This window comes from Corythoichthys intestinalis, chromosome 5, assembly GCF_030265065.1.
Source record: "Corythoichthys intestinalis isolate RoL2023-P3 chromosome 5, ASM3026506v1, whole genome shotgun sequence".
Classification (NCBI taxonomy): domain Eukaryota; kingdom Metazoa; phylum Chordata; class Actinopteri; order Syngnathiformes; family Syngnathidae; genus Corythoichthys; species Corythoichthys intestinalis.
This window is the reverse complement of record NC_080399.1, coordinates 25,506,038-25,533,247: the sequence shown is the minus strand read 5'-3', so window position 1 is coordinate 25,533,247 and position 27,210 is coordinate 25,506,038. Positions and strand designations below refer to the sequence as shown.

Sequence of the window (27,210 nt, the reverse complement as noted above, 5' to 3'; positions counted from 1 at the left end):
GACCCGGGAATTTAACGCTTGCTCACACATGAGCCCCGCGACATTCCCAGGCATTATACTAAGACGAGACCCGTGAAATGTCCGCGTAATCTCCGTGTCAGTCGACCCGGGAAATTGCATTCACATACAAAGGCTGCCAGTTTAAATCCCGGGATTTTCACGGTGTTCCGGCACGTGTGAAAGGGGCTCTAGGGGAATTGTTTCCCTCTAGTGTGTTCATCTACCAATCACTGAAACATGATTATTCAATGTCAACCATCCCAATTCAAATGGATTTAACGTTTATCACTGTTAATGGCAGTGAATCAGCTTACAGACAAGTTAGCTACAATTACGATTAAGAAAAATTTCAATTTTACCTTACCTTGACTTGTAGCCAACAAAGCAGTCCTTGTCAAGAAAATTCCCAAAGTGCTTAAAAAAACACCTATGAAGCAGCTTTGTGGCTAACCAATCCTTTTAATAATAATAATAATAATACATTTTATTTGTAGAGTGCTTTTACCAATGCTCAAAGACGCTTTACAGTAGGAACAAAAACCGCAAACAACGTGAACAGAACAAAACAAAGAAAATAATTATAAGTTAAAAGCTAGTTTAAAAAGGTCAGTTTTTAACAGTTTTTTGAATGTGGGAAGGTCTGAACAGGTACGGATGGGTTAAGGGAGTGAGTTCCAAAGGGAGGGGGCAGAAGTGGAGAAGGCTCTGTCCCCCCAAGTTCGGTGTGTTCTTTGTTTGGGCGGTGGATGTTTCCATTAGAAGAGCGGAGGTGACGGGAGGGGGTGTGGAGACAGAGAAGGTCTTTGAGGTAGCGAGGGGCCAAGTTATTGAGTGCTATGTAAGTGAGAAGGATGATTTTGAACTGAATTCTCTATGAAATAGGAAGCCAGTGCAGTTTGTGGAGGACTGGGGTAATGTGGTTCCTACAGGGGGTCCAGGTGAGAAGGCGTGCAGTGGAGTTTTGGATATATTGTAGTTTATTGATGAGTTTGGATGGAGAACCGAAGAGAATGCTGTTGCAGTAGTCAACTATGGAGGTTATGAAGGCATGGATCGAAGCGGAAGATCGAAGATGATTATGTCTGATTTGTTACTGTTGAGTTGAAGATAGTTTTCTTGCATCCAGAAATTAATTTCACTGAGGCAGTTTTGAAGTGTGGATTGGGTGCTGTGCGAGATTTGTTGTGTGGTTATGTAAATTTGGATGTCGTCAGCGTAGCAGTGAAATTGGAGTCCATGTTTACGGATGATCTGACCAAGGGGGAGGATGTAGAGAATGAAGAGGAGGGGACCTAGAACTGAACCTTGGGGGACACCTTGTGGTAGGGGAACAGGAGGGGATGTGCAATTATTGATGGCGATGAATTGTTGTCGGTCAGTTTTATATCCATCAATGGCAAGCCTTAAATTGTCCTTCTGTATTGGCACTTGGGTCTGTTCTTCACAAATCGGCATGTAAACTCTTCACACCAATGTTCACTGGATGATGATTTCTAATTCAATTTTTCGAATTTTTATTTAATTTACCAGCTGACAGTTTCCGGACTACTGGATTCTGCCTTTTTCCCCATGTCATGAACCCTGCGACTATTTTAAAGACTTTTACCGGCCAACGAGCTTCATGCTACCTTGTTGCAGTGTGCAGTTTCATTCATCCCTTTATGCCTAGCCTGCGCTGTCATTTCTCGGAACAGCATAACATGGAGACATAGCCTTGGGTAAGTCAATCAGAATCCTGAGAGTGTGAGACTGGAAGTATTCCATTAGATTCCAACAATGGTCGGAGTTTCTGAGTGTAGCTATGCGCTTCAAATGCATATCTGAATGCACCCTTTGCTTTTTTGCTGTGTGGAATTGATGCTGTGTAAGCATGTTCTGAGGAAATAGAATCAAAGTGCAGTGGCAGAGGTGCTGTTGAATCTTACAACCAACTAATCACTTATCTATAGCACTTGTTCTTGAAACAGTCAAGTTAATGTAGAGCTGGAGCTTATTTTTAAGTCAAAGACCAGTATGACCTGCCATTGTTTCCAGTCAGGTTGCAGGGCACATACTTGTGATTCTCATGAAAGCTATGCATTACGGTAATGAAGGTCATTTACCAAAGCTAAATGAAAATCGCAGAATGCTATGATGACTCAATATTTTTTTTTTCATCAACAGTTTGAACTCCCTAATATTTTATTTTACAGTAAAATATCTATTTGATTAATGTCTAAAAACATGTAATAAGCGCATTACACATAATATTAATGATCAGCTGTGGGGGGAAATAAACATACAGTATGTAAACATAACTGTTGACAATATCAAAAAAGGCTAAACAATATTACCTTGTAGCCATCTTTTGTCTTGCATTTTATGATGTGCATTATCGGTCAAAATAACTATTTAAAACAACTGTGATTATGAAGGGACCATGAACACGGTGCAACAGTAATGAAAGCTGCATGCTTGGATACTAGATTTTTCTTGAATATTTTTGTATTTAAAGTAATAAACCATTATAGCTTATCATAATCTGGTAAACTATATACAGTGGTACCTCTACATACAAATTTAATTTGTTCCAGGAACTGGGTTAGAAGTCAAAATAGTCTATGTCGAGCGGGATTTTCCCATAAGAATACATTATAATTCGATTAATTCTTTCCACAGCCCAATAAACTACTGTAAATTCTTCATAAGTACTGCAGGTACAGTTACAAATAGTAACTACACATAGCAAAACAAATAAATTATGAATACAAATCGGTATAATATCATAATAATTATTATTTCTGTAATAAGTTCTGAAATAAATGATTAAAAACCTGACAAAGCTGGTGACTTCCTTGCCGAAGTTACAATAATATTAATAACAATTGTCACCTTAATATTAATAACAATTGTCACCTTAATTTATAAAGACTGGCGAACTGGTCGGAGCAGGACTGTCGAGATCCTAGACGTAGTCCATCATTTCCATCTTAATTTCAATGGTAAGTGTCACCTTTTCCTTTTTTTTCACCACCTGCACTAGCCTTCTTGAGACCATTGTTGATTTCTCCGCCGTGCTGCTGTCTTGCAGGAAGGATGAAATGACAATGAAATTGCGCCGCTGTTGGAAATTGTCGTATTTCGAGCATGTCATCATATGCCGAGATGAATGACGAGTCAAATTTTACGTCGGATGTCGAAAGGATTGTATGTCGAGGTTTCACTGTAGTTTTAAACAAATCTATATATTTTATAATGAAATTGAATATTTATGATGCTGTAATAAGGTAAAAACATCATAGCTTTTAATGGATGCATTACAGTAATGAAATTACGACTCTAAAATCAATTTGAAAAACATACAAAATACTATTTTGATAACAAATCATACATGGACTGGGCCACATAACAGACATACCCATCTTTCAATCAAAAATGGACCATTTCAGGTTTTCACGACTATATCCCTAAAATCTTCAAAGACATAGTTTAGGTTAGCTTCATGGCAATAACCCACAAAGAGAAACATCCATTCAAAATGTTTTTAGAAAGCATGAGAAAGCAGGGCGCCACGGAGAAACTTTACAAAAGCAGTGTTGGAACATGCAGAAAAATTCAGCTGAGATTCAAACAGAATTGTGAGGCAGACTAACTAATACTAACCACAGTGCTCCAGTCCTAATTTGTTGTTATAATACGTTTTGTGAATTATAATAATTTTTAGGGCTGTCAAAATTATCGCGTTAATGGGCGGTAATCTCACGTAATCAAACAGATTAAAATGACAGCACAGTGTCATGTCCATTTGTTACTTGTGTTTTTTGGTGTTTTGTCGCCCTCTGCTGGCGTATGGATGCGACTTATTTTATGGGTTTCAGCACCATGAGCATTGTGTAATTATTGACATCAACAATGGCGAGCTACTAGTTTATTTTTTGTTTGAAAATTTTACAAATTTTATTAAAACGAAAACATTAAGAGGGGTTTTAATACAAAATTTCTATAACTTGTACTAACATTTATCTTTTAAGAACTACAAGTCTTTCTATCCATGGATCGCTTTAACAGAATGTTAATGTAAATGCCATCTTGTTGATTTATTGTTGTAATAAACAAATACAGTACTTATGTACAGTATGTTGAATGTATATATCCGTCTTGTGTCCTATCTTTCCATTCCAACAATAATTTACAGAAAAATATGGCATTTTTTATAGATGGTTTGAATTGCGATTAATCACGATTATTAATTTTTAAGCTGTGATTAACTCAATTAAAAATTTTAATCGTTTGACAGCCCTAAAAAATATGTTACATAAGATAAGCAAATTAAGTAGTGGTGCTGTGAGATTCAAATTTAATATTTTGTATGACTTCCATGGGCTTCGGCAAGTATTCATACAATTTATTGATGAAGTCATCAGGAACATCAAAGAAAGCAGTCTTGAATGCCTCCCAGAGTTCATCAACAATCTTGGGTTTCGTCTTCCATGTCTTCTCTTTCATCCTACCCCAGACATGCTCAATAATGTTCATGTCTGGTGACTGGGCTGGCCAGTCCTGGACAATCTTGATCTTCTTTGCCTTGAGGAACTTTGAGGTAAACATTGAAGTATGCGATAGAGCACCATCCTGCTGCAGAATTTGTCCCTTTTTATGGTTAGGTTTGAATTGCGATTAATTACGATTAATTTTTAAGCTGTGATTAACTCGATTAAAAATTTTAATCGTTTGACAGCCCTAATAATTTGTATATTAAAAAAACGACTGTTACTACGCTGACACCTACATAATTTTTTTTTTTCAAATATTTTACTGCTGTGATATTTATGAAAAAGGATTGCCCCCTCACATACTCACCTAAAAGAAAGTTTATAAGATACGCAGGAGGGCCAAAAGCCCAGACGAGACCTTGGGCTGGTGAGTACACAGCCTCAGCAGTCCCCATAATGTAACCTCCTCCAACCCATGTTGCTAAAAGACACATGACAAAAATAAAAAAGTCAAAGCTGAACTTTAAGCATTAGTAGGTGACACACATGCGAGCAAATAGAAAGACTTACCCGTCATTGTAAAAACGCCAATCAGGACATTTATGTTTCGGCCCCCAACGATGGCCACTTCGCTCTTTTTGCCTGTGCATTTCTTCTCCACTTTTTTGGATTTGCGTGATGCCAATATCCCAGTTAGCAGGATAACAATGTAAAAGGCAGCCACAGCCACAAGTCCAGCCACATGCACTGCCATGCTTGGAAACCAGTGACACTGCCAACAGACACAATCCCACAATAACCACAAGGTTGATATGCTGTATATTTACTAATTATTCAAATGGCTATTAGTCTAAATAACAGTCTCTGTGTTAACAAAGTCTGGTGTGATTAAGCTAAAATAATACATATGTATAGTCCCTTCTAGGTTAAGTAAAGTTAAACACAAGCTGTCTACACACCAACAAGCTGTTTGGGAGGCGTGCACGGAGAAAACCTTTCCTCACTCACAATCATGAACGCAAACGTCTGGAGTTCGCCAAGCGGTACTGGGGCTTCAACTGGGACCGTGTGCTTTGGTCAGATGAGACCAAGATTGAGCTTTTTGGCAACAAACACTCTAAGTGGGTCTGGCGTGCCACGAAAGATGCGCATGCAGAAAAGCACCTCATACCCACTGTGAAGTATGGGGGTAAGTCAGTGATGCTGTGGGGCTGTTTCGCTTCCAAAGGCCGTGGAACCTTGTTAGGGTGCATGGCATCATGAATGCTTTGAAATACCAGGACAATTTAAATCAAAATCTGTTGCCCTCTGCCCGAAAGCTGAAGATGGATCGTCACTGGGTCTTTCAGCAAGACAATGACCCTAAACATATGGCCAAATCTACACAGAAATGGTTCACCAGACACAAAATCAAGCTCCTCCCATGGCCAGCTCACGCCACAGACCTCAACCGCATTGAAAACCTGTCGGGTGAGCTGAAGAGGAGAGTACAGAGGAGAGGACCCAGGTCTCTGGATGATTTAGAGAGATTCTGCAAAGAGGAATGGCTGAAGATCCCTCTTTCTCTCTTTTCCCATCTTGTGAAACATTATAGAAGAAGCTTAGGTGCTGTTTTGTTGGCAAAAGGAGATTGTACAAAGTATTAACACCAGGGGTGCTAATAATTGTGACACACATTATTTGATGTCAAATAATTATTTCTTTATGTGGGATTTTTTCCCCCACTGAATAAATGCACTTGTATTGAAGGTTGGATTTTTCTTTTTTTTCCATTAAGGTCCCATATTATTTAGAAAAAAAAATATTAGAAGCTAAAAAACACATAATTATTATAAATCCAATAATTATGGAGGGCACTGTATATGATGCGACATTGTAATTATCCAATGTTTTTTTTTTTACGTCGTTGGGCGAAGTTGCAGTAGGAAGGAATGAGTAAATATTGTTTTTTTCTTTTTTTCTTTTGGGAGTAGGTAGAAAGTTCTCGGTCGTGTGCAGATGAGAGAGGTATTGCTCGTGTCGCGTTCAAGGCCTACTCGGATTTCAAGCCATCAGCGACCTTGCTGCTATTTGATGACCGTCAATCCTGCCCCTGTGTTTTATTCCAACACATTGTTGAGGACACCAAGGTGGCTAATGGCTAGAAATAAAGTTAATAAACAGTTTTTGAACACGACACGAGCAGCTATACAACAGCGCCATGGTGCCAAGCAAGTTTAAACGTCATCTCCGAACGAAACACCCGTCGCTTCAAAATAAGTCGATGGACTATTTTGTTCGCCTTTGTGAAAACAAAGAGAAACAGGCACTTTTTTGAGAAAAACTACAAAGGTAAATTAGAAAGCCCTCAAAGCCAGTTACCTTGTTGCTGAACTTGTTGCTAAATCCAAAAAGCCCCACACTGTGACAGAGACATCAATACTACCTGACTGCAAAACCATTGTCTGCGAGATGCTCAGCCCTGATGCGGTTTAACCCTTTAACACCTAAGCTTATTTTGGCCGAATTTGCATGCATTTGATGTTGCCTTTATATTTAAAAGAAAAAATTGTTCACAATGGCCAAGTTGGGTCCCTTTTTTAAGGACACCTTGAACTTCATGTCCAAACTGTTGTTTTCTTCACTGACCAATTATAATCCACATTTTGGACCCAAAAAGACAAAAAAAATCCAAAAATATTTTTTCAAAATTTGTAATGTTGATGTCCCGTTGACAACCAAACATGCTCGACCAACCGTTTTGAAGCTTGATAATATTTATTCAACTTGTTAGGATAAACATTCAATAGAAAAAATAAGATTGAATAGTTTTATGTTTGACAATTCAACACAAACAACATGTATGGTCATAGGCGTTTTTGGCCTTTACACATACTATGGTCAAAACAGGTTATATACAGTGGAAAATAGTGAGGAAAAAAATATATATATATCATCTAACACAAAAAGGGTTTGGAGGATATCTCTTTGTGAAGTTAGGTATTATACCCATCACCTTATCTAAAGTATATACGTACATGCAATCAAGCTTCTCGAACACTCATCTTTATAAAAAATGAAAAGATTATAGTGAAGAAAAAATGTATATAACATTGAAAAAAAAAGTACTTTAAAAAATATTGACAAGTAGTTCAGTTCAATTCAAATTTTTCTGGCATACGACCCAATAAAGTTTTTTTTTTTTTTTTTTGCGAACTCAATAAAGCTTCTGGATGAACAGGTCACGGAGCTGCGTCACACACAACGTCACACAGCCTACTCTTTAGCGCGCTGCTGTCACTTCTACTAGCCAAGACGCCGACTCATCCCAGGAATACAACGACAAATACGGCTCATCTTCTTCCTTGAGTTAATGAAATAATGCATTACCTTACGCTAAATTTAGTTTTAGATTAATTCTGCACATTTCAAAGTCGCTCGCTCAATCGAACCGGTGCACAACACCGACCGATGCTTGCTTCGCATGCCTCCTTTTCCTTAGTTGGCGCCTCGTTTGGAAATTTATTAAAAATGTCCACATTCGGTTCGTCCTTCTTGACATCACAACGCCTCTCGGGATCTGTAGTTTTTTGTGCTACTTCGGTTTTGAAAAGGGATAAGAAATGATGGAAATATGGAGATAGATACATGGTCCATGCAGCGTTTTAATGCATATTTATGAGTGCAATAAAACTATAAAACTTACATGACATTATCTCCCGTTTTTCATGGGCGATTGACTTCAAATAAAAACTGGTGTGGACATCAACTTCCGCACTTTCAAATGAGACCAACCAGCGGCACGTGGGTGACGTAATTACAGCGTGACGAAGCTTCAAAGACGACATGCGTAAAAGCGTCGCTGCCGACACGTTCGGTGTTAAAGGGTTAAGACATTGCTGAAGTCCCCGTCTGATAATACTGAGCTTTTTCAAGCCTAACTACTGTAAAAAAAATAAAAACAGAGAAAGACTGAGAGCTGTTGAACAATAAGGATATCGGCTCTGTGTTCATCTAAACAGGCTCAAGTTCCACACTGAGTAAGTATACATACTGAGAAATTATTTTATAATTAAATATACTGTACAGAAAATAATTTTGGAACATTTTTGGATTATAGTGTGCCGCAAAATTTTTTCCAATGTAAAAACGTGCCGTGACTTAAAAAACGTTGAAAACACTGCTTTAAACAATTTCTTAGTAGAGCATTCCATATGCGCAGTAATAACCCCTGCCCTTAAGCTATCTGAGAATGCACACTCAATTATATCATTTCAATAGTCATAATTCAAATAACAACAGTATTCAAAAATAAAATGAATGATGCTGTACTGTCTGCACAGACTTAAGGGCAGTCCGAATCACTTCTTGAAGACAATGAGTCTGTTCTTTTTGGAAATAATGCATTAAAATTACTCAGAGGCAGAACACATCCTACTCAAGGTTTCGAATCACACTGTGGACAAAAAAGGCTACTCCTCTGCTTCCCGGGCATCATGACGCAAGTCAGTAAAGCTATAAGAAAGCAGACTTTTTGCACAGCCCCCTCAGTCTGACGTCCCTCCCTCACCAGCATGTATGTGAATTAGTGCTTTGTGTGTTGCAATGGAGGCCAGATGGACAGCACTATTTAGCAGCAGCGAGCAGAGCAATCTATTTATTCACCCTCATAAGAAGTGTTGATAGTTAGTAAACAGGAAGACAACATATCTGTACACCTCTTCTTAGTTCCTAACCTTGCTAAAAGTACAGAACCCCGTGGGTTTCACAAATGCATTCCCTGAACCCCTGGAATAAGATAAAGTTTTCTTTTTTTTTCCAATTTCAAAACCGATATACTGTAGAGGTGTGCATCGGCACTGCCCTCACGATTCGATTCGATTACGAGTCGGAGGGCCACGATTCGATTCGATTCAGATGGTCACAATTCGATTCAGTTCGATTTGGCAATGCATCGCGATGCATTAAAGCCTAGGATGCATTAAAATTCTAAAGCAAAGCATATTTTTAGTGAATCATGAGGCAACACAAGCGGTCAGACATTTAACAACTTTTTATTGGCTCTTGTGTCACTCCTGGTTGAAGTCAAATAACAAATACTTTCATATATACCGGTATATATTAAAAAAAAAAAAAAAAAATCACAGCATAATAATAATTAGTGCTTTGAATGAGACCAGGGCTTTCTCTTTTTTTTAGTAGCCGCCTTTCACACAGTGCAACATCTGAACTCCTGTGCAAAATCAGTAATAACAGTCACTGTATTTTAGTCACAACGATCCCATCAATAAAAATATTCAAGTAAATATTAAAGAAAACGACAAAGAAAATATTCTAGAGCAGCAGCATCTTTATCGCAATATCAATCCACGGATCAGTTCAGTTGCAAACAAAACAACTAAATTGCAATGTAGAACAAAAGTAAAATGTAGGCCTCCATTTTTTACACACCGCATAACTCTGGTCAAGTTTCCCACCAACCTCGTAGAAGCCAAAATGGCTCCAGATGTCTGCTTTCAATGTCTTAGGTGCATCAATAATCTTTCTCGCTCCCTTTTTCTCCGCGTCAGCCATTGTTATGTTATGTCCTATCTCTCTGCTCTCTCGATTGCAACAGCGCATGTCTGTGACGTTACTCCGGTGAGGAAGCGGATTTGGGTTCCTTGTCCCCCTTGCATTGCTTTGAATGTAAAGTAGCTCCCTCTACAGGTAAACATGAGAATAATAATACAATTGGGGAAACCAAATCCGTTGCATCACCGGAATTGCGCAGGGAAGATTTTTGAACATAGTTATATATTTTAAAATGCCCTGAATCGATTCGGCTTGTTGCCCACATCGAATCGAATCGTCCATGCCCCGCATCGGGATGCATCGCCGCATCGATTATTGTTGACACCACTGATATACTGTAGCTCAGCTAGCAAGCTAATAACGAAGCAAATTCCTTTTCAAATTTCTTCTCATTTCAACAGCAAGTTTTCAAAATAGGTTCAAATTTGATGTAGTGACCATGTAGTTTCTGTCATGTTTACATCTCAAATTTAATAAAAAGCTTCACATTTTATGAGTGCACAAAATGATCAACAAAATTTGTACACAAAATATGTACATGAATCTTCACACAAAAACAAGACAAAAGTGTGAGACAAAAATTTAAAACAAATAATTTTGCATTTTGCTTTTCAGGTTGGAAAATGAAATTCATTTCACACGAGGCCTGCACAATAAATCATTTGAACATTGCCATTGCATGCGCAATAGTCACATCGTAGGGCGTGCAATTGTTTTTTTGTTTTTTTTTAACATGTTACCTTTTCTGTTCAAAAAAGCTGCAAGTGTGCTGATTGTGGATCCCTTTATACACAACAAGCCTGGATTAAACAGCATTATATAAATAAGGGATGTCCCCGATCCGATCACGTGATCGTAAATTGGGCCGAACGCGCCATTTTTCAGAGGACCAGAATCAGGTGAGGTGAAAAGGATCCGGTTATAAGTCAAAAACAATAGTTATATTTTTCTGCTTCATGCTTGTACAGCACCAAAGCCTCTCAACCTCCATTCTGCGAGCAGTGAGACCAAACTGTTTTTTCTTGGTCATAGGTAGAGGCATGCGAAATTTCCGTTTCTTAGATTATTCACGATTCAGCCGTGGAAGATTCGAGAATGATTTACAAACATATAAATTCCAATTATGAAATTATACCAGGTAAAGCGGAACTAAAGCACAGTCAGTGCGGTCTTTGGGACGCAATGAAGAACAGACCGAGAGTAAATATCATGTTCAACTCATGCCGCTAGATAAAAAAATACAATAAAACCTCACTGCGGTCGACAGCCGCTACAAACAACGCCCAGTTGCTAGTTGCTACAAACATACGGCCACAATAATGCTACGGTAGATATCACATATATGTAGAACTAGATGCGAAATGACAGACGACGTCGGGTGTTAGAACATGTATAGAAAACTAGATATGAAATGACAGACTTGCTGCCGTTAGTAAACAGTCGCCATCTTAAAGCAGTAGACTTCTCTGGAAGGCTCTTCTGTAGCGAACCTAATGAACTTTTTATCTAAAATACTCCTAAATCTGCAAAATCTTGATTTGAATCTATCTTTAAAACACTTTAAAAAATTTCACATGTCGAAAGTAGACAGAAGGGAAATTATGGAATAACAGGAGCAATTTTTACAACTTTAACAGTTGATTCACAACATTAAATTAATTGAATGTAGTTTAAAGCTACTGATACAGAATGGGGACTTGAGTATTTCATTTACTGTTTTTAACAGTTAACTTGATCCTGAAATAGTAGTTTGGTTTAGCCGGAGAGGATTTCTAAACAATTTTGGAACTAATGTACGAAACATTAAAAGCAGCTAAAAGCTGGGGGGGTGCATCAATAACCGATTTATTTTAGAATCCAATCGTTGTTTCTGAATTGTAATCAAAATCAAATTGTTAGGTGCTCAAAGATTCCAACCTCTACTCACCAATGCAACTGGCGTTTGGTACTTAACGTTAATGATGATTGACAGGTATGTAACTTTGATCTAGCCAGAGATCAGAGGCCAGATGTAGCTGTACGATCAAAGGCACAAATGTGTTATTTATCGTTAAACTTGCAGACCAGTCTGAAGTGTGCTGTGCAAACTCATTCATTGTGTAAGTGAGAGGCTGTTCTCGGCAGCATGAGCGTCAAAGCGTGAATAAATTTGAGTGGACTCACTCAACGAATTATTTAATAAAGACAAGCATTTTTCTGCGTCATTCTTGTTTAAAAATAATTCACATTATGAAGGCGGCATGGTGGAACAGTGGTAAGCACGTCCACCTCACAGTTCGGGGATCGTGGGTGCAATTCCGGCTCCGCCCTTCCTGTGTGGCATTTTCATGTCCTTCCTATGACTGAGTGGGTTCCTGCCACATCCCCAAAACAGCGTGCATGGTATGCTGATTAAACACTCCAAATTGTTCGTAGGTTTGAGTGTTTGCGTGAATGGTTGTGTGTCTATACGTGCCCTGCGACTGGCTGGCAATCTGTTCAGGGTGACCCCGCCTTCTGCCTAGAGTTAGTTGTGACAAGTTCCAGCACCCCAGCAACCCTCGTGACGATAAGTGGTTCAGAAGATGAATGAGTGAAGGAATTATATGAATGTCATGGAGAGTTATTATAACAGCTTCAAACGTGACACAATGAAAAATGTGGGTGCGCCTACATTTTGTGCTGGTGCACTTTAAGAAAAAAGTTAGGTGCAACTAAGCCTGTCGCAATATGCAATAATTCCATTTATCGCGCGATATATAAAAAAGAAGGCGGTAATTTTTCCGCTGCGATTTATCGCCTCGCGTGCACGTGCGTGCGCGCGTGCGGCAGATGTGCTGTTAAAAGTTCGGATTCCTCGTTACCAACTGCGCAAAATGCATCTTCATTCCAGGTCCGGCAAAAACTAGCGCCGGAGCCAATCGTTCCCATTATATCCTATTGTTCAACGTATACCGGCCACGTCAGTGCTCCGGAGTGACTGAGGACCATCTACGGCGCGCCGGTGTTGTTGACGTGTGGCCGCTCCCGTCAGGAGTGACATTTCACGCGGGGCGGCTATTTTTCAGCACAACGCCGGATATTTACAACAAAGTCCGCCAAAACATTGTTACCGACTTGGCTGCGACGAACAACATGGCTTTGACAACGAACAGCTGAATGAAATTAAGAGCGCTGTGCTTCAAACGCGTCCTGTTTATGAAAGTCGATTGTCAAATGCTGGTTTTGTGTAGTAATGAGCAGAGGTGACTTCAGCGGCGCTTGCTAACTTTTTCAACGCGCCCACACACTAGATATCATGAAATGGCAAACTAGATGTGCTACGTCCCATGCCATTGGCTACGTGAGCCCAGAGTGATTATGGGACACGTAGTCCATATACTACATCGATGAATTCTAAACTGTCATGACTGAATGGAAGTTAAGAAGGCCAAATCAATCCATACCATTGACTATAGCTAATGTTGCAAATATTGTTAATTCAGTACGTGACACAGATGGATTCGGACCACAAATAGGATGTCTTGCTCATGTAGTAAACCTAGCTGCTAAGAGAGCTGTAGCAATCAACAGTGTGCCCTGCCTCACTTTACAAACAGTAAAGATTGTTCTCAGCACTTTTATATAAATTTTTTTCATATCAATAAGAAGTAAGCACAGAAATATTATGCACTAAAATGCATGTTTATATGATGGCAATTTAATTTTTGCTCGTTAGCAAAAAAAAAAAAAAAAAAAAAAAAAAAAAAAAAAAAATATATATATATATATATATAATTGTTATTTTTTTACAGAGCATTAAATGTATTGAATCGGATCCAAAATCGTGTCCCCCGTATCAAAAATCATACCGAACCTTGACTTAACTGTATCGTTGCATCCCTATGGAACACCATTGCAGAAGCTATGACGGGAAAAGTTTTCATTTGCCTAAATGCTTAAGTTATTAAGTGCAATTTTTTTTTTTTTTTTAAACACATTTTATTTATTCTGTGTTTCTGTGCGGTATCAATATTGTTGATTTTTACTTAAGAGGGATGGTCTATTGTTTTAGTTGTGATTTCTTTAAGAGTATTTTTGAATTTGAGAGTAAATATTTATCGCATTTAAATTGGTGTACTTAATCTATTAATATATACTGTATTCTCACTGTGTTATTGTAAATTGGTTAAAAAAAATATTGGGGGGGGCGCAATAATATCGCATATCGCAATAATTTATGAGAATAATTATCGCACACTAAAATTTGTTATCGCGACAGGCCTAGGTGCAACCAGTTCAACCAATGCAAAAAAGTAAGTGTGGAGCCTTGGCAATATATATCGCACTGTTATTTTTTTTCTAATATTGTTTAAGCCTATCCCAAACAGAGCTGTATAAGTTATCTGACAAAAATTCTTCTAGTTTTAATATCGCAATATTTCGCAACCCCCCCCCCACCCCCCCAAAAAAAAAATCGCAATGAAAGTTTTTTTCCTATATCATTCAGGACTATTTCAGACTGTTCCTTTTTTTGTTGTCATGTCAACATTCTCATTCTACTGCCGCATCCTGTAATCACATTATATTTTCATGGCAAAAAATGTGACGGAAATATTTTTTTTATTCAAGTGCAGTTCACGCTTCCAGTAGGTCTGTTGTACATCCTCATACCAAGTTTGAGTCAACCCTCCATAGAGTAAACCAGTTTCTCCTCCCATCAGATTGAGGACTAGCAGTTAAAAAATTGAAATTAAGCCTAAAAATTGGGGGCAAACCAGTGTAAACCCTAGTCTAAAACAACACTTTGCGTTTAGTCAGCATATGAAAACAGGGCCCAGTGTGTAACCTTCGCCGAAACCCTTAGATTTGCTCACCGAACCCAGGTTAAGAATCACAGACTTAGGTTCTACACCAGGGGTAGCCAACTCCTCGAGGGCCCCTATCCAGCTTGTTTTCCATGTCTTCCTCCTTTAAAACACCTGAATCAAATGATCAGCTCATCAGTAAGCTCTGCAGGAGCCTGATAACGATCCTGATTATTTGAGTCAGGTGTGTTGGAGGAGGGAGACATGGAAAACAAGCTGGATAGGGGCCCTCGAGCACCAGAGTTGGCTACCCCTGTAATCAACACACTAATCCAAACAGATGCTACAAGACTCTCTAATCCCTCAACTGTACTGAGATGCTGAATTCACCCTCCTAAATATCATTATGTTTTAATTACCTTTAACAAACTTTAAATAAAACTACAGCCTAACATTTGACTAGGAGCTTTGCTTTCAGGGATTAACATTGGCAACATGCCAGACGCTAAATGACAATATTAGTGAATCTTGATATGGTTGAGACAGTTTTGATCCTCATGAACAACTTAAATAAATATTAGAAAATTAAGGATAAAGAAATGTGAGAACAAATCTGCATTTCCCAGTTACTTTGTAAACAATCATTTGTATTGTCCGAACATTTCATCTTTGAACTAATTATTATTATTATCATTTATTTTTTAATTAATTTTTCAAAGGTAATACCAAACCATGTTATCCAGGCCACTAACGGCGGAAGTCTGTGCGCCCTTGACATCTACTGCGTATACATGTAACCACAGGCAACACAGGCACCAATAAATCCGTAATTAGTTAATTAGCCTTGATACAAAAAATGACAAATCTGGCTCAAAGATACTGGGCCATGCTACATACTGTAGCTACAAAGTTTCAAGATGACCGGTTAACAAATTACTAAGGAGCAGTGTTGGGCACGTTACTTTGAAAAAGTAATTAGTTACATTACCCACTACTTCTTCCAAAAAGTAACAGAGTTAGTAACTGAATTACTCTATAGTAAAAGTAACTAGTTACCAGGGAAAGCAACTATTTCCGTTACTTTAAAAAGAACTTGTTGTATGTCAAAGAATTTGAAATTTTCTGAGCAGTATTCGAATCAGTGGAATAGAGAAGAACAGACAGGTAGTTAACTTTTTAGTTGCTTCAGCAGATTTCAATTGCTTCCCACAGATGTCGACAAAAGCTTTGCCCCGGGACATAAATTACACATTACATGCAGGTTCTTTCCTTTAATTTCGACAAACTTGAAATAGTGTCTATATCTCCACCTCTTAAAGGACAATTTTTCTTCTGAATGCTCTGCCATCCCCACCCTGTGCATCTGTTTTGCGTGTGTGTGTGTGTGTATGCTGCACGCGCTGTTCCGGTTTGCTTGTGAAATCACCGGCTCTGATTGGCTTACCACGACACATGACTAACCCTCAGCCAATCACAATCACTTCCATCGCATCTCTCGAGGGGCTGCATTCAGGTAGGCTCGTCTGCCGTCCTCAAGATGGAAGCAGAATTATTGCTGCCTGACAGTGGGAGATGGGAACGAGGCTAGCATCAGATGTAGCAAAAACAGAAACGTTACCAAACTTTGGAAAGCACTGTCTAATTGAATGAGCAGGGACAAACAGCTTGGAGTCAGAAGTACGTGCGCTATTCTCGAACCTGAACGCATCCCAAGTCTTGGTTGACAAATCAACAGAGCAGAGAGTCGATTCGACACGGCTGGTAGTTTCTTCAATTTATTCAGAGTAAGTAACGCACCGCTTTTGACCGTCAGTAACGGTAACAGCGTTGTAACGGCGGAAAAAGTAATTAGTTAGATTACCCCGTTACTGAAAAAAATAACGCCGTTACGTAACGGCGTTATTTATAACGGCATTACTCCCAACACTGCTAAGGAGTAAGACTTTAAAGATATATTTCACAAGAACAAAAACTACTTGGGTGGCGCATTGATAGGCCATCCCTTACAAAGTGTGACGTACAGACAGTATACTTTTATTTTAGGGTTCTTCTGGCACAGGGCATTTTGCTTCCAAACCCCCCGTTGGGTACTTACATGTCTGTGAGACAGCCAGAGAATCTACTCTGACAGGGAGGAGTAAAATGATATCTATTTGCTTTTGCATTGATTCTCATCAACCTGGACCATATTCCAATTCAAGTACTTTAGAAATTGACTTTCTCATTCTAAAATTCAATTTTTTTCAACCAAAATTGCCAACTCATTTCTTATAGGAAAATTCACAGATATACATCATTTACATTCAAATTTCAAATTGTTCAGCACATTCAATTCCCATCTGGAGGGATTTTCAACAATCAAAAATTCTCCACTCTTGGAACCATTAACCATCCACACCAGACAGCACAATCCACATAATTATATATTATTCACATTACAACTGTAATGAACATCAGCTTTTAAATACGCGTCACGCAGCATCTCCTGACACATTGAAGAAGATGTGAGAATCTACGTCAAACCATATCAGGTAAAGAACATACCTGTGTGTCTGACTCCAGCCATAGACTTCTTAATGATATTGACGGGTCGGATTCGACCTTCAATGTGTTTCTCAAAGTCTGCATAAAGCTTAACCCCACCAAATATCAACCAGACGACAAAGCCATCAGCAAACCCATGCGGTACCAGAAGTCGCATTAATGGTAGGAAATACTCATAATTTATTAGCAACAACATAACAATGTTATAAAAAGAATTCAGAGACTAACCCAAACCCTTGTACTTTAAAAGTGTTGAAAAGTACATAAAATGCACACGTTACTTGTATTTTTAGTTTTAAACATATTTTATGGCTCTCACGAAATTACATTTAAAAAAATGTGGTGTTCATGGCTCTCTCAGCCAAAAATGCTCCCGACCTTTGTTTTAGCATGTATCATTCCACAAATGTGGGGTTCATGGCTCTCTCAGCCAAAAAGGTTCCCGACCCCTGTTCCAGCATGTATCATTTCACAACCTTCATACCATGCGCTGTCAGTACAAAGTGGTCGGCAATGTAAATAAATGATGGATTTACTCTAACAAAAACAATGTATGAAAAAAAAGTTTTGTATAAAGTCCTACTTATATTGCTGTCGGTTAGTCTATCTTGCCGTACGTTGATTGAGTGTGGCTATCTGCTGCTCACACACTGTATATAATCGTTTCATAGACAGATTTTCCTCAGAAAAATTACAAGGAAAAGGCAGTGTCACTACACAACAGTCTTCGGCTTTCGACTGTACAGAGAAGACGGAGGGTAAATCCAAATATAAGGAGCAAAAAAAGACAACTGTTACACGATGTAATAAAGGCTCAGTCCTTACCCTCGGTAACACACCAGGCACGTCTACGGCGCGTCAACAATGCCCGCGCGTCAACGCACCAGTGACGCTCGCCGTCAATTTCCAAAGGACGCAATTTAGGAGCAGAGCGTCTCTGGAGCGGCTCCATCGATTCACGCGAAGATTGCAAGATCGCGCGAGAGTAGCGGGTATTTAAAGATGATAATACAACAACCATTTGCCTTTAGACCCCTTGTATTGGTCAGCTTTCTTTCTCAAAGCAAGAAGAAAAAAGAACTCCTGTGCTAAAGAGAAAAGCAATCCCAATTACAAAGATTTCAACGTGTATTTTACTTTTTTTTTTCTTATGAATGGTTTTCAAAAGCTTTATTGATGGATTTTCTCAAGTTAAAGCGCCATGCAGAAATTTACAAATTTAATTGAGTAAGCAGGATTTGTGTATTATTCTTATTATTTATTTAATTACATGTGTTTTAGCTCATTTCAATTTATTTAATTTAAATGGGCTATCATTATTTTAGTATGTATTTATGTTTTACAAGTGTGATGTAATATTCATTTATATTCTATATTTTCTGTAATATAATTTTAGTTCCTATGTGAATATTAGTTAGGGGTGTGACAAAATATCGAAATGGCGATATATCGTGATACTTTGTGTCCCAGAAGGTTATCGATATGCTCCTGCCAAGAATCGTGATATCGTTTTAAAAAAGGTGTCAAGGTTTAAAAAAAAAAAAAAAAAAAAATTGTTATCAAAATCTTCCACCATAATACAACCCCTAGCAAAAAGTATCCAATCCCGAGTCTCGGACAAGCACTCACTCAGACATCTTATCATGTAGAACAAACTCAGATAAAAAGCTTGAAAAAATAATGAATTAGTTCAAAGTGCCAACTCTCTTTGATTGCAGTTGCCAGATCATCCATGCAGGTCGGAGCCTTGCTGTGGATCATTTTTTTCAATTTCCACCACAAGGTATCAATAGGGTTGGGATCTGGGCTATTTGCAGGCAATGACATTGACTGGATGAGTCTTTCTGCAAGGAATGCTTTAACAGTTTTAGCTATGTGGCATGATGCATTGTCATCTTGGAAAATGACAAACATATTTTCAATTGAAGGAATAAGTAAGCTGTCTAATATTTCAATGTAAACTTGTGCATTTATTGAAGATTTAACCACAGCCATCTCCCCAGTGCCTTTGCCTGACATGCAGCCCCACATCATCAAGTACTGAGGGAATTTTGATGTCGCCTTCAGGCAATCATCTTTGTAAATCTCACTGGGACGGCACCAAACAAAAGTTCCAGCATTATCACATTTTCAAGAGTCATGAATCTGCATTGGACAAGGTGTCAAGAGTCAAGAATCTGCATTGGACAAGGTGATGAGGCTGGAACTTTTGTTTGGTGCTGTTCCAGTGTGACCTAAAATGGCCCAAAATTACCTAATTGCCTGGAATTGACTGCCACTGACAGCCAATCCGTTTGAACTGGGAGGGTGGCAGCGAATGAACTTCATTCGCTTTGGCGTACCGATGGCTGACCACTGTATTTGCGGCGGACAAGAGAAAATGACTTCTCAAAATGTCGAAGAATTACGTCCGTGTTCCCCCACCCCCGTCAAAAGACAGACAGAGGACAGAGACGTCACCGGAGCTACCGAAAAAAAGGACTTTTGCTAAAAAGTGGCTACAGGATGTACCATGGCTAGAAGCAAATGATGCTCGCACGGAAATGCAGTACAAAATGTGCCGTGAGAATCCCAATGTCGGCGATAACAGCAGCGCATTTTATGTAGGGTCAAAGAATTTCAGCCATCCAAACTTTGAAAAGCACGAAAAAAACACCATGTGGCAATTAAGCAAACTATCGATGTCAGACAAGTGGCAGAATAGGGCGGAATAAAGGTAATGAACAGCGACATGCACTGACAAACGTGTTTTTGCTCGCATTTTACAAAGCTAAACATGCACGTTCAATGAGGTCTTATGAGGAGGACATCCCACTTTTAAAAAGGCTTGGAGTTAATGTGGGAGCCGCATAATGCCCTTTATTTTGAATTGGTGCTTTTATGTTTATTTCTTTATATTTCACTTCAAAGTAATGGCAATTTCGTTGTGCCAGTTGATGTTAATCAAGCATTAATTGTTAATATAATTAATTAAAGTTAATTGGCTCTAAGTAAAGCTCGTCATAAATTTATCGCATCAGGCGGGTCGTTTCTCAAGCTCAATGAGGACATTGTCACATCTCCAGGTCCTCCTCTGAGAACCTGGGCTAAAAAATTATGTGCACCCCTGACTATTATGTTACTTCTGACTATGAGATGAGGCTAGTCAGTCACTTCGAGAATCCTCAGCTAGCCCTAAGTCGTCATTGGTGGACCAACGCAGAATGGGAAAAATTTCTATGAGATGATGCTAGTCATTCATTTCGAGAATCCTCAGCAAGCCCCAAGTCGTCATTGGTGGAAAACGCAGAATGGGACAACCTCCAAATAAAATGATGTTAAAGGTGGTGCCCTTCCCAATTCACTATGGGGCCCAGAATGTCAACACCTTCTCAATTTTAGATGACGGGTCTGAGAAGTCGATGACACTAGCAAGGGCAACCAAAGCCATGGGCATCCCTGAAGATCTTCCTTTGCACACAGTGAGACAGGACATTGAGGTTTTCCTGGATATTGAGTGTCTTTCCGTGTCTCCTCAGCTACCCATTCTCGCAAAAGCTACTAGCTCAAAGGTGTATTTACAGCCAGCTGCCTGAGCCTCGCCAACCATACCTACCCGGTGGAACGCCTTAAGCAGAAGTTCATACACCTCTATGGTCTTCTCATTCCTGCCTTCACAGAAGCTGACCAATCACTTCTTATTAGATCAGTCACACTTTGTCACATCGATCCAACCAGTCAGGTTAGGACCACCTGGTAGCCCGCTATCCTTACCAGACAACAAACCCTCCAAGGCCCAGTTCAGCTCATGGGGTTTAGCGTTAGGGCCCACTAACTCTGTCCAGTATTTGTTTAACTTTTCGGCATCACAGCTTGAGGAGCTGTACCAACACGATGAGAGGCTGTAGCAAATAGACACAGTCCCTCCACCATCCAAAGAAGGATGTAATGCGGTCAAAGTAAGACCAAATGGCGGTGGCTCTGCTCAAAGCTAATAGTGTACACATCGATGTGGAAGGCACATGAAGTTATGCCACACCCCTGCTTTGCGATCCAGACATGCCACCACTCATAGCCTCTAGACGCTGTTATTCCGCTACTGTGTAGTATCGAGAGACGTCTCGTGAAAGATTCTAACCAAGCTTAAGCCTAGAAGAAATAGATCCAAGAGCTCACACAGGACTGCAACTGGCACTATGTCAGATCAGCAGATAACCCTGCTGACGACTTGTACTTGCCGAACCTAACGGATGGTTCTTAGGACCCTCCCCTTCCTTCTTTAGACCTCGGACACTTGGTCCGAGAACCTTGTGACAGAGCCACTCGCCAACCCGTCTGAACAACGCATGGCCACCGTCTGCGCCCTTGCAGTTACGCACCTGACAGTTTGAGTGGTCTGGTTTATGATACCGGGCAGCAACAAATCACAGCCAAAGTCCAGGGGCTTCAGGGGAGACTGCTTACCTGGCTTCCCGCCAAGTGCCAGAGTACCGGTGTGCTGAGAGAGAGAGGTGTTGCTGCAGCCCCAGCTATCTTCATTCCCTGAGGACTATAAACTGCAGAGCAAGGGGAAGCCAGTCCTTCCCAAAAGCAGCCATTGACCTTATCCCAAGCTCGACAGATCTTCTGGCTTGGTAAGTGCAACTGGTCAACTGTGACATTCAGAGGGCCTCAGTGACTCCGCCTTGCACCCCCTTTTGTTCTGGACCATTCACATCTTGTCTAAGACAGTGTTTTTCAACCAGAGTTCCGCAGCACACTAGTGTGCCGTGAGAGATCGTCAGGTGTGCCGCGAGAAATTATCCTACATTATCCTACAACGTTTTTTTTTTTTTTTAATTCGACGGGCCGAGTTGCAGTAGGAAGGAAGGATTAGATAGAAAGTTGCAGTCGTGTCTAGATGAGCGAAGTATTTCTCGTGCCGCATTCAACAACTGCTCGGATTTCTAGCTATCAGCAACCTTGCTGTCCGCGACAATGTGGACCACAGCACGTCTACTTTACATAATTTGACTAGACTCGTCAAGAGTCAATAAACACGAAAGCGTCCTTTCCATTTTATCCATATGTGATGACCGGCCATCCTCCCCGTATTTTATTCCAACACATTGTCGAGGACAGCGTGCCCACTCACGGACACGCTCTGCCCACCCAAAGAAAACTGGATGTAGTACTAACGGCAGTCTGAGCACCGCGTATGGTATCCGATTCATACAGTACTGATTTGTTCTAAGTTTTAACCTTTGCGTTGTTACCTCCTCTTTCACCTTAAAAAAAAATGAAATGTTGGTTTTGTTCCTTGGGGGCGGTACACACATTTACGCATATTTTGATTTTTTTATTTTTTATTTTTTTTACATTTAATCAAAGTTTTCACCAGTGTTCACCTGGCTGTTGAGTTTGGGGAGTTTTGAAGCATTCTGACGGGGACAAAATAGGGCTCAAAGCGTCAGCGGGCTCAATGACTGCTAGGGGGCGCTACATAGTGTATTTGGAATTTGTCTTTTCACGGTATGAAAGATTGCACCTGTCTTGACCTGCCTGCTGATTTTGGTGCATTTTGAAGCATTCTAAGGGGGTCAAATTTAGCTCAAAGGGGCTGCGGAACAAAGAATAACTATTATAATAACAAAACCGAGGAACCACAACAGGTTACCTAAAAAAACATTGTCACCAACATGTCCATGCTATTCAGTTTTGGATGTGTTCTAAGTCAAATAAAATCAAATCAACTTTAATTTGTTTAGACCAAATCACAACAACAGTTCTCTCAAGGAGAAAACAAAACATGTTTTAAGGTGCAGCAGCCCTACGCTGGATTTCGACCAACTTGAGCATTGTAGCTTTTTTTTCTTTTCTTTTTTTTTTTTTTATGCCCCCCCAGGTAAGACTAATGCCCACCCACACCTGGCATCCTGGTAACACCACTGCCTCAGAGTGTGTAATTTTCTGTGTTTAATTATTATTTTGTCCATTTTCATAGTTCTAAGAAATTAGTGATTTGCGTATTGAGATTCTCTGAGCAATCATCTTTCACATGAAGGTCATTTATTCTAAAAGATTACTATTTAATAGCTGCACACTATTACAGTAAGTCACAGCTGACTATCAGATGAGGCTAGTCAAGTGTCACTACCTATTTTTTGACTTATGGTTCAATCACACTGATAATGGTGTGTGTTTGTTAACCTTCTGTTGCCCTTTATGTTGTATTTTTTGTATAATATATGGTGTTTTAAATGAATCAAAATACTTATTTTCATATTTATAACACATATACATTTAATAACACTTATATTCCTATGTATACATTTAAAATTTTTTGAAATGTATTTCTCCCTCCCAACAGGAAATCCAACAGGAAACACTGCATGCGCAAATGGATTGGACGTCTAGCTCCGTCAATGGTATTGAAAGATGAGCTTTCACAGCCCTTCCTCCAGTTGAAATAAATTTGACATCTACCGTTGTCAATGGTAGGCAGAGAGTTAAATAAAAAGGCCGTCACGTTTACTCATTCATTCGACACATGCGCGCGCACACGCACATGCACACACACGCACACAAATATATATATATATATTTTTTTTTTTTAAAAAAAAGAAAGAAAATGTAGTTGTTTTTAAATCACCCCATTCGTCCATGAAATTCTTGTAGAGTGTATTAATGTTGGCATATCGTGTCACCCATGGTAAATATAGCGCCTATTGTGTCCTATACATCTGGCTAACGGTTTTTTAGCACGCGCGCGTACGTTTTTTTTTTTCTGTATGTGAGAGGTTAAATTGATTAAAATACGGGTCCACATGCTTAAAAATAAAAGACATACGATTAAAACCGAGCGCGAGCCGAAGAGCTTCTTCCACCTGTCAACGTCCAAAGATTATTGGGGGGAGGGGGTTTGAATTGAAACATGTGAAACTGCCCCCCCCTCATTAAAACTCACCGCTCCGTAAGACGATGTAAATTGTGCTGCTGTTGCTGCTTGCTTTGGTTTCTATTCCCACATCTGCCGTCCGCTCCGAGGTTATCAACTCTTCCGAGCTGCTCTATTGTTCGTCCTCGGCAGCTGCCCAAGCGTGCTGCGTTTACATGCCGTCACGGCGAGTGGAAAATTTCAGAAACATGACGCTGGAGATGTGGCACTGCCCACTATTTAGAACTCACGCGCGAAGACAGCGGCATGGTCTCTCGTCACCACCACCGCCACTTCGTTTTTGTGTCATCGTCAAAAGTGCGCGAGAATGGCCACCTAAAATGCTTCTAATAAGCCTCGCGTTCCTCTTCCTTGATTTGTTCTTTTAGTGATGATTAATATTAATGCAAATGAGTGGTGTATTTCTGCATTGTGGACGTACCTCATCCCCTCGGTGTCTAATTTTTGTGTGTGTAATTCATTAACACGTGTATTTTTCATTTTGTATATATTTTCTATTCTTTCTATCTTTATATCTATGTTGGCATATATGTATATGGCGGATAACACTCAGGTGACTTGAACTTCCGCTCTGAGACCCCCAATTTGGCCAACTTTCAAAATTGTCGGATATGCATGTGTGATACATCATTGGAAAGCTTAAACTCTCATTTGTCTGGAGGAAGAAAAATTATGAAGAGGAGGGCATCTTTAAAAATGTTTTTTAAACAGCAAAACCTTATCTGGAGGTTAGAGCACGCGAGAGCAGGATTAAAGACGCCATGACTTTAATGAGATATGATCGCGTACTTACCTTGTTTCGATCCAAAAACTCCATGTAGCATGTATCACTGAGTGTCAAGACACAGCTGTGAATGGCCACAGTTGGTTTTTTGGGGGGATTTAATGGGTGAAACATGGTAATATAACAAGGGTCGAAACAAGGTAACCAGTGCCACGCAATATTATCTCGTGAAAATCATGGCGTCTTTAATTCTGCTTCCGCCTGCAGTTTTTTATAAAGGTTTTGCTGTTTAAAAATGAATTTTTTTTAAAAAATGTCCTCCGTTCAAATTTTTTCTTCCCCCAGAAAAGAGAAAATTGAGATTTTAAGCTTTCCAATGACTTATCACCAGGGGTGAAAGTGGCTAAAATTTCTTGCCGGAACTCCCCGACGTGAAGGTCACCACGGAGCCAGAGATTTTTTTTTTTTTTTTCAGTTTTTGGGGGGTGGGGGGTCAAACCTCTTAAACTACTGAAATGCAAAGAAAACTGTTTTAGCACAGTTATTTCCATAACACATGCAAAAACTGATTTTCATTCAAAATTTGTATTTTTTTCAATGATTTGCTAAATAAAAGTTAAAACAGCAATAACCCCAACCTCCATCTCCTAATTGTTATATTCCGTTATTTCCTTACATACTAAATGCCAAATCTTAATTTTAACTACTTAAGAACATAGGATGTACATTAAAATTGAAGTTAATGTAAACATTTACCTTTTTTCTAGTAATAAAGATATAACATACATTCAGAAAAATAAGTACAAAGTACTTACATAATGCAGAGTGAAATGGAAAATATTTTGAAGATCGCGCATTGACTTTTTTTCAATCATAAGGAATAAATAAGTAGCCTAACATAAATGAACAAATATAAGTCCAAAGTGCACATTAACAGCTAAGATGTTCTGAACCTCCCCATCAGAGCAAATAAAACTAAATATGATAAATAGGCCTCCTCAACTCCCTTGTTGCGCTTAAAGATTTGATTAATTTTATGTTGCATTGCCCTTTTTTTGTCGCATTAATTCAACAAGCTTTTTTTTTTGCTGCAGAAAACATGCACATTTGAACCAATCAGAGCTAATTATCTCTGCTGATCACATGTCAGTATAGCAGCCAATTGAACGGATAAATGAGTCCAGGCGTTTTGCTTTGCCGCGTGCTTTTGCACATTGACGTGACTCATCATCGTCAGACTCAGATAACTGCAGCAGCTGGGGAGACCTCCATGTCGTCCATGGAATGAAATAAATAATGAATATTGGTGGAAACGGATGACGCTACACAAGCACTTTATTATGCTTGTTGTTAACACTTGTGTATGTAAATCTGATGTTGGTTGATTGTTTTCTTCTTGGAGATGAAATGCATGTGTGGCAGCTTAGCACTTTTTTTTTTTTTTTAACATAGCGTTTTGACAGTTGTCCTCATATTTTCTGAATCAACGCACTGTGTACTGGAACATCATTCCGGCCCTGAATCTTATACCGGAACTGCGTTCTGGCCCTGAATCTTTTACCGGAACTGCGTTCCTGACTGTTCTGGCCCACTTTCACCCCTGCTTATCACACATGCATATAGAACAATTTGTCAGGCTGGACAATTTATATATATGTATATATATATATATATATATATATATATATATACACATATATATACACACACATATATATATATATATATATACATATATATACACATATACACATATATATATATATATATATATATACATACATATATATATATATATATATATACACATATATATATATATATATATATATATATATATACATACATATATATATATATATATATATACACACATATATATATATATATATATATATATACACACATATATATATATATATATATATATATATATATATATATATATATATATATATATATATATATATATATATATATATATATATATATATATATGTATATTAGGGCTGTCAAAATTATCGCGTTAACGGGCGTTAATTAATTTTTTAAATTAATCACGTTAAAATATTTGACGCAAATAACGCATGCACTGAATGACCAGCTCGCACATTGCCTTAAACAGATTACAATGAGGCCGTTTATGGACATTAAGAGTGAAGAGAATGCCAACGGCCGCTTGGGGGCAGCGCCGTTCCATACTAATGTTATTTCTTCTAAACGTGGGAGAATTAG

At 39.0% G+C, this 27,210-nt stretch overlaps 1 protein-coding gene across 1 annotated transcript in view; it reads right to left on the bottom strand.

Moving 5' to 3' along the window:
* Nucleotides 1–24,458, bottom strand: part of LOC130916039 (high affinity choline transporter 1-like) — a 56,057-nt gene extending 31,599 nt beyond the window's left edge. Inside the window, exons 1-3 of the mRNA XM_057836402.1 lie at nucleotides 24,261–24,458; nucleotides 5,043–5,244; nucleotides 4,840–4,953 (exon numbers count right to left, since the gene is read on the bottom strand). Of these exons, the coding sequence (XP_057692385.1) occupies nucleotides 4,840–4,953; nucleotides 5,043–5,226 (298 nt within the window). The 5' untranslated portion in view covers nucleotides 5,227–5,244; nucleotides 24,261–24,458. The remainder of the gene's footprint in view (nucleotides 1–4,839; nucleotides 4,954–5,042; nucleotides 5,245–24,260) is intronic.
* Between the last annotated feature and the right edge of the window lie 2,752 nt (nucleotides 24,459–27,210).